Source organism: Phaeodactylum tricornutum, chromosome 31 (genome assembly GCF_000150955.2).
Source record: "Phaeodactylum tricornutum CCAP 1055/1 chromosome 31, whole genome shotgun sequence".
Taxonomy (NCBI): Eukaryota; Bacillariophyta; class Bacillariophyceae; order Surirellales; family Neidiaceae; genus Phaeodactylum; species Phaeodactylum tricornutum.
This window is the reverse complement of record NC_011699.1, coordinates 247,284-258,242: the sequence shown is the minus strand read 5'-3', so window position 1 is coordinate 258,242 and position 10,959 is coordinate 247,284. Positions and strand designations below refer to the sequence as shown.

Genomic DNA, 10,959 nt, shown 5'->3' with positions numbered 1-10,959 from the left:
AAGACATCGCCCAGCGAATCTTCGCTGGGTCGTCGGAACCCTCAATGCGCCACTTCTTGATCTCAGCTCCAAGATAAGTTGTTGGCTCCGCAACGGTACCGTTCTTGAGAGTGTACTTGGACTCTAGGTAGTCCATCGTACTTTTCGGGTCATGGCTAATGGCGAGAATATCGTCAGAATACACGAGAACGTACTCCCAGTACTTGAAACCATCTGGTTTGGTCGCGGGACGCATCCAAACATCAGGATCAGCCTTACTGCTGACATAATCCGCCTCACGTAGTGTTGCAGCCATATGGTCTCTCCATCTAGCTCCACTCGACTTTAATCCATATAATGCGCGAACGATCAACACCGGTCGTCCGGCGTTTGATCCAAACTCCTTTCCAGCGCGCGTCCAGACTTTCTCTTTTGTTTTGGCGTTCAAATATGCGTTCTGTACGTCAGCCGCAAGAATGTCCAAGTCATTTAACGCCGCCAATAGGAACGCGATTCGCACACTGTCCCTAGAAACAACACTAGCAAATGTCGGATCTTTAGGTGGATCCGTCATGTGCCCTCCTGCTACTAGGCGTGCTTTCCTTTGTAGTGAAAAGGCCTTGATATCGAAAATCATGTGACATTTGATTTCCTTGTAGCCAACCGGCATCCGGTCATCGTCGCGAAATTCAAACGCAGGCATCACATTTTTCATTTCTTTCGCAATTCCATCGCGCCAGAATGTGGTCCCCGTTTCCTTATCGATACGAAGTGCTTCTCCGACAGAATGAGGTAACTCAATGCCGTACTTGTGCGACCGCTTCCAGTATTTCGACTTGACCTTTTTAATTGCCCTGTCTCTAACACGAAGTGCATGCCGTACCCACCAAGCAAATGCAGGCTCTTCAACAATTTTGTTTGCAACTGCATACTCGGCTACTTCAATTGGGTTCGATTCTTTCAGATCCTTCAACGGAAGCCAAGTCGTCGATCCGTCTTTCCATGATACAAGAAGTTTCCAACCTTTTGTTGTCATGCGAGGTTTCCGTTCACCGTTCTTACCAGTGGTAAAGCCATCATCCTTGCGAACCGCGTTACCATCAACTTTATGGTCTGTGATCTCTTTCATCAAGAGAAACTCACGACCTTCATGGTCAATTTGCGCGTACATATTCTCTGCAATTATGTTGGCCGCATACACGTTGATCAAACCGTCAGGAAGCTCTACCTCATACTCACGTGTGTCGAGGATCGGATTGCTGTGACGGGTCCCCACAGGATTGCCATCAGCATCATGTTTCCAAGCCTTTACAACACCACGCAACAATTCACCACCAGTTGGTAGTAAGACTTCAGCAGTCAGATATTCGTCCAGAGATTCGGGCGTATAATCGTCGGCTTCGGCCTTTTCGGCAGCCTCTTCGAGAGGGTGGAAGTCCTCATCGGCATACCCTTCAAACAGGTCATCAGTCGGACCCGAAATTACATTTGCAAGTTGACCATCAATAACCTGGTTTTGTTCTGCAGTTTTACTGTTTCCAATTCTATTTTCGATGGCTAGATCAAGTTCAGCAAGGTCAGCCTTAAATTCATCGGTAGCGGCTACGTCTGGAAAGACGCGAGCAACAGAGGAACGTGCAATTGGGATGCATGATTTTGGAAGAATCCAAAAAGTCATTGCCTGTCCCACATCTGATGCAACTCCGACCCATTGGCCCAATCTCTTCTTCATTTCAGGGAAAGCAGAAGTTGGGTCAATGAACCAGACAGGCTCATACCAGTCAAATTGCGCGTACTCAGAAATATCGGGGGTGTCCCCTTCCAAAAGCTCTGTGGCAACTCGACCGTTTAGTGCAGGAATGTCGTGAGCAGTTAATCGACGGATAGCCGACACCCATTCACAACAAAAACACCATAGTCGCTGTGGTGCACGAGAAACCTGCAGTTGGTGCCGAACAGCCTTCTTAATTTCACGAATTTCTCCTTCAGCTCGATTCTGCCACTGACTGTGTGGCTCCGTTACATGGCGATGGATATGGTGACGCTGCTCAATCTCTTTCCAATGTTTGCCACCTCCCTGCTCCTTAGACCCATCATAAACTAGGTCACTCATTACCCCAACATCATGTATCCACTTCATTAGTGCATCAGGAGCTTGCTGCTTGGTCTGCAGAGGGTAAATACGCGAATAGGCCATGTTGGTTGTGAAAACCTGGGCACACTTGTACTGGCGGATGGAAATCACGGACGAAAACATGGTGTCGGTGTAAACCTTGGTCCGAATGGTGGGAAATCGTAAATGCGATTGGCGAGTACGATACCGTCGGGTCAAGGGATGCATCACCGTTTTCACACCCTTCTGCGTTGTTACTTGCAGAGTCCGCTTGGCCGAATCCAGGCCAATATTCCAAGGCTTCGACAAAACCTCAGCTGTCAACGCTGACCGTCTTTCGCTTGATGTCATACCTGAGACGACACGAGTGAAGTCTTCTGAGTCCGGGTACACATCCAAGTCAGCTCTACCGTCCAACCCGTCTCCACAGTAATCATCCGACGCAACATTAACACAGGCAATAAGGCGGTCCGCCAGATTTGTCTCGCACAATTCAACCTCTGTCAAGGAACAAAAAGTCTCAAGTATTCGCTGCGAAGCCGCAACAGTTCGTATACCATATGGGTGTGCTGATAGGATTGCGTGGCCAGTGGAAAGTCCCGTTGTGTCTACCAATGATACGCTCCGGTCTCTCTTAGCGGCCTCTTCTTCTCGACGGGCAAAGTCCGCTGAGCAAGGCTCCCACGGCACATCAGAGGTGAGTATGATGTGCTCACACTCGTCAAGTTCCTGTTGCGTGGGCTTCCGCGACTCCAAAAACGAGAATATACCGCGCAGCTGCAGCGGAATCCGAAGTTGGGAGTCAGGAACATACAAAGAGTGCTTGGAGTTGGCGACGTACTGCCGAGGGGCATTGTCAACTTCAATGCCAAAGTCTCGCATCTGGTTGGGGGTCAATAGGGTGTTTTTCAATCTGTCCCCAAAGAATAGGGCCTGATTAATAATAAGAAGCACCACTCTCCCGTCTTCTGGTACTGTGTAAGCTGTGGCAACCGTTCCAATGGGGATATTCTTCAGTGCAGAATATTCACTGGAGAAAGGTCGCACAGTTACGGACTTCTGCGATTCACCAATCAAGACAGTGTTTGCCCCAGCCACGCATGTGTCTGCATGTGAATCCAACTCACAGCGGCCCTCACCAAGATGAGTGCATGCGTTGAGATCACAAATGCTGCGTGTAGAGGTGAGGCTCAATATCACTCAATCTGGTAAAATGCATTGCTTAGTCCCCGAAACACTGGCATTGGGTGCCGCGTTTCACGCATTGTGATGCGTTTTCTGCTTCTTCGTTCCGTTTTCGGAAGGAGAAGCGGTGTCTGCAGTGAATCCGACCGATTTCTTATACGCACCACGGCCAAATTGCAGGCCAGCCGCATCTGAAGTTGGTTCCATTTCACGGCTGGTATGGACTTCCTTAGTGTCCACAGGCTCATCCCGTGCTACACTGTCAACATTCCTCTCTGATTCCTCGGGTTTCCCTCCTTGCTTCTTTTTATTACGCAGCGATCGCACTTTTTCCTGTTGGTCCTTGGACAAACTTTTCCATTCTCCCGGAGTATAACTGCGAGCCGTGACTGCACCCTTGAAGGGAGTCGGCTTGCTGGCTCCTTTCCCGGTACCTCCTTTCATACTCCCACCGGAGGCCCCACTACCTGATGTTTGCACATCATTGACCTGTCAAGGCGTGTTTTCGGATTTGCTCGTGGACGAAGACACAAAAGTCTTCACAAAAAGCTGCGCTTCCGGAAAACTGTTCCGATAAGTTGCATTGGTGCGAATTGTGTCACGAACATAACTCAGACTTGGGTCCTTCAATGCCTGGACCAAATAAGTCACAAGCTGCCCATCCGGCAACGCGACTCCGTCAATTTCGACCAATTCCGAGATAACATACTGAAATTTCTGCAACAGCATATCAATATTCCAGTTACGACTCGGACCATTGTATGTCGTAGTTGACAGGATCTTGATGGCATCATCACGGCAAACGGACTCGTTTAATGTTCCTTCTGCCTGTTCCTTTAATTTCAAAATGGCAGCACGACCGTCCTTGCTTCGGTTGTACGTCTTGATGAAAGACCAACCAGGTCCGGTTGTAGTGATTGCTTCCTTGAATTCGTCAAAAACCCGTTGATTATCAATCTCAAAGTTGGAACCAGACAGTACTGTCTGGGCAACCAAATAGGCATCCATATTCACATAGGTTCCGACCAAAGCGGTCTCGGGCTGCTCGTTGGTACGGTAAACGTACAAAAGAGGGATAGCCGCAGCACTGCGACACTGACTCATGTACGAGTTCCAGTTTTCAAAGAAGGAACGCCACTTGGTCATATCCTTGAGGGTTGTTGGCTTAGAAGGCGTAAGCTTCTTGGCCGCCTCAAGAATCTTCTCCTCTTCATCCATACGTTCGCGGGCAAGCTGACCAACAACATTGGTATAATCCTCGGCATTCACGTCTAATCCAAGACTTTTCTGGAGGTCCGCCCAATGGAGAATAACTTTGAGAGTGGTCTTGGTTTTGTGGCCAATATCAATTTCAAGGTCTTCAGCCACAAGGTTCAGGCCCAACGGAATTGCGCCTTGAAAGGATTTACCGCGATGCTTCTTGTTCATCATATCAATGAGGGATTCAAGTCGCTTCTGGTTAAGAGTAACCAAGTCAGACATCAAACCATAGCCCTCCTTAGAAAAAGCCTTGCGAGTTCCGTAGTTCATGCCAGCCCTCATGAGAAGACTGTCGTACGGATCAATGAGAGGAGCATCCACCACAACCGGAGGGAGGCCAACTGGAATGTCGGCCACTCCCGGAGGTGGAGGAAAGGGTTGAGCATCAGGGGGTGCTTCCCCCGCAAGAACAGCGAGAGCGTTCGCCATTTGAGCTTCAGCAGCAGCAAACGCAGCGTAAGCGGCAGCTTGGGCGTCACCAACAATACCAGGGGCATTGGCAGCAACAGCCGGAGCGAGACCAGCTTCGGGAGCATTGGGAGCATCAGCATCAGCCATGGTAAACGGTGGAAACGGTGGGAATTGAGTAAACGGTAGGATACGGTATTTCGGAAAAATTTCGGATGAATTTTCAGAAAAGTGACAAGTTCAAACAACAAAACTGAAAATTGCGAATGACTGGTGACAAAATTGATAAGTACACAGGTCATTCCGACCCTGTAATCCAGTCATTGTGACTGAAATTATCATAAGTCAAATAGGAACGCATCGGTTAAGATACTTTTGTGATTCGTATAATCGTTTTGAAGGAGGGGAAAACTCGAGAGATAGATTAACGAAGTATTGACCACAGGCGACCATGATAAAGTATAGCCACGCAATACTGCAATTTGCCACTAAGGTGAGCAATTGTCATAGCTATTGTTGTTGGAACATTCAACTAGCATAGTGCCTATCTCTGAATATTGGCCATGTTTGCCAGCCTTATTACTGTCCCAGTCGTCGTCTGTACGACGCTGCGGATAGAGACAATGTTTTTCGGGTCAATACCGAAATGTCATTTGCGAAGGCAGTGCGAAGTGACATGTGTGTGCATCTAAGGATGCAGCAGTTATGACACGCATGATAACATGTCTTGCCGACCAAGAAATCATCTTTACATAAGCGATTTTCTCTATTATGGTCGTCCCTTGAGAGGTAAAGAAAATACCTTCTTCACATCTACAAACTGGGATTGAATCGAAGCAGATAAGTCTGCACACAATCAAAGGGTCTCATGTTCATCTGCATTCATCTGCATTCATTTGCATTCATATGCATTCATTTGCATTCATTTGCAGTCATCTGGATTCTGCGGGATCAACGCATAGAAGACAGTACAGAGGCTACGGTCTCCTTGAATACGATTGACCAGAACATTACTATCCCAGTGATGTGACTATCCGTGGAGAGTAGTACTGATTCTACTGAGACTCCTAAGGGAGCTCCAAGGGATTTGTTTGCACTCAAAAAGATTACATCCATATTTGTCTCTACACACAATTCTCAATTCTAAATTCAGTCGAGGTCAAACCAATTGAGTTACCAATTAATTACAATACAATCGGGGCCTTTCGAGGCTTTCCCCTTTATTCATCTTACTCTCGCAATGTATTGGATTCTTCTATACTCACGCAATGTATTGTTGAAGAAAGCGGAGAGAAAAACGATGTAGAGGATGTGTTTGGTGCGGCTAACAAAGCCGTTTCCATGGAGAACGGAGACATTGAAGACATAGTACCAGTTTAATTTCTCTTTAGTTTCCGGGTTATTTATGCATATTTAGGGCCTTATATAGGTATCTAAACAAGGGTCGGAGATCACCGAAATACCTCAGCAAGCTTTCTAACAGTACAATCAGTGCATATATAGATAGCTTTATAACGGGAAAATATGTTCCCTTTATGGTGTCCGCGACTGTTAGTCCATACAGAGCCTTAGCAATGATGACTGTCCGTCCCTCGAACTCTTCAAACTCAGGGCCAGCAATTGCATAGACCTTTTCACGACAATCGGCATTGACGTAAGCATTACCGATGTCAACTGAGACAAGATCAAGATTGTTCAGACTGGCAAGTAAGAAACCTAGTCGAACACTCTCCCTTGAAGCAACACTGGAATAAGTATCATCAGTGGGAGGGTCTGTCACATGGCCTCCAGCAACAAGGCGTGCCTTACGTCGGAAGTCCATTTTGACATCAAAAATAATCCACATGGGGATGCGTTTTTAATCCTTGGGAGCTCTTTCTCCCTTCGATAGGATAGTGAAGGTCTCCATCTTCTGCAGCGTGCCCATTTCCTTTTGGATGGCTTCAGCCCAGAGATGATTGCCATTCTGTTTGTCCAGCTCGTAAGCGTGGGCAACGTTCCTTGGAACTTCTATACCGTACTTGTATCGGTTCTTCTTTTTTCGCGTGCGTGCAGCGCGAATCCACCTATCAGCCTTTGTCAGTACCAATGGTGCCCAGTAAGAGAAAGCTTTTTCCGACATTAATTCATTGACGCTGCATATTTTGCAACTGGGTAAGGATTGCTTTCCTTTAAAGAGGTAAGAGGCTCCCAGGTGTATTCACCATTGGCCCATTTAACACGGAGGAACCAACCTTTCGTTCGTCCTCGGCCGCCACGTGGGCGCCTTTGATGGTCAACAATATCTTCAAAAGTATACCATTCATTACCATCATCATCAACTTGCTTATACACAGCGTCAAGCAGAGCATTGTATCCATGAATCTCTTCAGTACCATCATTGAACTCGACAACATAATTGGTTGTTTCGTTTGAGCCCTTGGGCTGGCCATTTTTATCACGCTTGGTGACTTTGCCTAGATGTTGTATACCTCCCTTAGTAAGGAGTACTTCGCTGCCGACAAGGAGATCCGACGAACCAGACTCTTTTTCGTCGTCGTTACCGTAGTAATCATCAACTGATAGTCCTGGTTCCACTTGGTCATGGTCGGCTCCCTCATTTAAGTCATACAGAACATGTCTGTTACGGACTCCTGGATCTTCAGGTTCACCAGTTTTTCTGGCAACCTTCATTGCTTCATCTCGTCGTAACGAGGCAGCTTGCTTTTTAGTGCTGTGAGCAAAATCAGTAGGCTGATAAATCTCCCTTATCATAGCATCAAAAGCTGTAAGAGAGGTTTGCAAAGCAGTCAAATCAACTTTGTGAAGTGGTGTGACTGTGGAACGCGTTATCACGGTTCCTTTGTCTGTTAGGACATAGTAGCACATAGCTTGTCCAACATTTGTTGCAATACCAAGCCACCGACCAACTTTAGCCTTAGCTTGTTGGTATTTAATTTCAGGATTGTCAAAATATTGTACCGGTTCGTAGAACTCGAAATCCAACAATTCTGAAATATCGCTCGTGTCACCTGTCATAACCGTTAAGGGCGTTTGCCAATTTAAGGCTTTGCGAGCGGTATTATTACGCACAATTACCACGTAGGTAATCGCGTAGTCCCAAAGCTGTTCTGGACATTGTGTCGTTTCCATAACAAGTCGTGTCTGGATCCGAACCGCACCGAATTCGTGTTCGCAACGGTTTTGCCACGGTGAGTATGGTTCCGTGACTGTGACTTTTATCCAGTGACCGGAAGTGATTTTCTTCCATTTGCTTAAGGTTTCCACTTTTGCGTTGTCGGTGTGAATTTGTGCCGGAATTCCTATATCTTGTATAATTGACGCAAGACCTTGGTCTGCTTCGGATTCCGCTTTCATAAGAAAGTGGTATACAAAGTAAGAATCACCACATACAAACCCTTGGGTATGCGTGTGTCCTCGGGAGGATTTAACAGTAGTTTTGAAAGTGTCGCTATATAACGTACACTTCAACCGGCGGTATCGCAATTGTTCAAACTTCGTTTTAAAACGTCGATGCAGTGGCATTTTGCCAGAGCGTTCCGCAAGTTGTGTTGTAGCTTCCAGTGTTTGGTCAACTACTTCCATAGGAACATGTCCCAGGATGCGGCGAAGTTTGTCTCGATCGACATCTAGATCCCGTGGGCTAGATTTTGAAACCCGTGCAGTAGCATATTTGATCTCGCGTACGAAATCATGTGGGTTCATAACATTATTGTTTGCCGGTAGAACCGGGAACTCCTTAGAGTCAGGGAGAGAGAAATACCCATGGTAAAAGTTCTCCTCATCCGCATTATCAGTTGCGGTATAGCGTGCATTCCGTTGTCGGTCATGACGCGTGTAGCGCTGCTCATTATCCTCCCAGTCTTTGCTGTTTGGATCCCAGGGTTGATCAGATGTAAGATCAATGTGCAGGCAGTTCTCAAGCTCATGGCGAGTAGGTACTCGTGAGTACAACAATGATGTGCGTCCCTTCAATTCAAAAAGAATGTAGTTGCCATCAATTGTTTCAATTCCGTGAAGAGATTTCCCTTGGGATAAAAACTTCGGAATGTCATCAGTCTGATGTCCGGCGTGCCGAATCTGATTCAAGTTGATGAGTTTTCAGTAGACATTGACCTGAAATCAGGCGAGTAGGACTCAACGCTTGCGTTTGAGTTATCCATACTACTAGTCTTGGCTCTTTTAGCCGTGCGCGGGTCCGTAGACGCTCTACGCTTTGCCGCTTTGATGGCATCCTTTATCCCGGGAGACAATTCATCCCAGATGTCCTTGCGGAGTTGAGTACTAGGAGCATTGTTTCCTTTGCCCGACTCTTTGTTACCTTTGCCTTGGCTTTGGTATTCCGAGCGCTTGCGCCGGTTGTTTTTGTTGTTCCTGTTTTTCGACAAGCCTGTAGCCTGACGAATGTTTCGGGAATCCTTACCGTCCTTGCTCGTGAGCTTGGCGGCTTGAGTACGCATGTACGTGATAACGCATTCGAACTTCCATTCATTTAGGTTAGCTTCAGCAGCTGCCTTGAATGCCATAAGTTCAGGATCAACAATTCCCCGTAGGAAAAAGTTTGTTTTCTGTGAGTCCGTGTAGGCCTCTTTGTTGCGAGCCAATATGTTGTTACCAGTATGATGCTTTTGAACATACTTGGTAAAAGTGAAGTTCCGGGATTGTCCGGTATACTTCAATGTCAGAATTGTAGTGCGAGCTTCTTCTGTGGTTAAGCCCACCTGACTGGCCCCTTCATAGAATGCACACAAGGCGATCCAGGCATGACGGCCATTTTTTGAAACCTCGTAAGGTTCGATAAGGCCCCATGCATCTCCGCCGCTTGTGAGCGACTTGAGCATAAAAAAAGATGTTTGAATTGCGAACTGACTTAACGTTCCAGTCATATTTAAATGAATCAGGTTCGTCATTGATGTCATTGTAGGTCGCTGTTGGTTCTGAACGGGAATATCGCTCCGAGTCATGTGAGATGCAGGCATCAAAAGATTGCCCACTTGCTCCGGCCCATGCCTCAAAACTGTATTGAAAGGCGAGCCACTTCTTCTGTGTACCATCAAAGGGATCAGGCACCAGACTGGAGACTGACTTGTCTGTTTTGTTGGTCTCGGAGATTCCAAATGGAGACGCTTGCGCCTTCATCTGCATTTCCAATTGCATAACTGGAATTGTCCATTCTTGGGTAATATTTACGTTGTCGGGTTGACTACGTAACCATGTAGCAGATGCCCGTAGGCGAGCCCTGTAAACTGTTGCAAACAAAAGCTTGTCGCAAAGATCATTGATGTCACTCATAGAAATAAGCAAGAAATCATTTGCGGTCTTCAAACCTTCGTTTTGGAGTGACTTCACATGGATATCTCCAAATCCCATAGTATTCCTTAGAACACTTTCAAGGGCTTTCTTGTCCTCAAAAAAGTTTGGGTTGTACTTGAAATCAATGTCGGTATCAATCTTGTACGACTCGATCTCAGACTGTGAGTCATTGTCATCGCCCATGGACGATGGTTGCGTCTCATTGTCACTGTCCTTGGACGGCGACTCAACGGCCTCAAAGGGCGTTTCTTCTTCCACTCGCTCCTCCGGCACCGTTTCGGTCGCTCCCTTCCGGGTAGGACCGGTTGCCTTGCAAACTCGGGCCATTAATTGTGTAAAGTAAGAACGTTGGCGAGAGCAACGCCAGCGATGATTGCTGGGTCTGATAAACTAACGGGTTCTAAACAGCAAAGACTGGGAGGATAATGAGCAGCGCTACACGCGTCATGACCGACAACGGAATGCACGCTATACCGCAACTGATATGCTAGTTGAATGTTCCAACAACAATAGCTATGACAATTGCTCACCTTAGTGGCAAATTGCAGTATTGCGTGGCTATACTTTATCAACCATCTGAAACCACCTGAATTTTACTTAACTGATTTCAAGATCAATTGTCAACTGATCGTACCCGCGGATTTAAAAGCCGCTACTGGGCGCGAACCAAGATCTGTTCTGGTTCTTTTTCTCCCACTGCA

The 10,959-nt window shown here is 46.8% G+C and overlaps 2 protein-coding genes across 2 annotated transcripts; both read right to left on the bottom strand.

Annotated features, from left to right (window-relative positions):
- Positions 1–1,523: 1,523 nt before the first annotated feature.
- On the bottom strand, positions 1,524–5,095 carry PHATRDRAFT_41582 (predicted protein; the record flags this gene model as incomplete). The annotated part of the gene is made up of 5 exons (XM_002185468.1): positions 1,524–1,536; positions 1,758–2,079; positions 2,446–3,198; positions 3,442–3,766; positions 3,884–5,095. The coding sequence occupies 5 exons, from the start codon at positions 5,093–5,095 to the stop codon at positions 1,524–1,526; spliced, it is 2,625 nt and encodes an 874-aa protein (XP_002185504.1).
- A 1,971-nt stretch (positions 5,096–7,066) lies between these two features.
- On the bottom strand, positions 7,067–10,585 carry PHATRDRAFT_41581 (predicted protein; the record flags this gene model as incomplete). The annotated part of the gene is made up of 3 exons (XM_002185467.1): positions 7,067–9,025; positions 9,088–9,814; positions 10,032–10,585. 3 exons carry the CDS (start codon positions 10,583–10,585, stop codon positions 7,067–7,069), a joined length of 3,240 nt encoding a protein of 1,079 aa, XP_002185503.1.
- Positions 10,586–10,959: the final 374 nt, after the last annotated feature.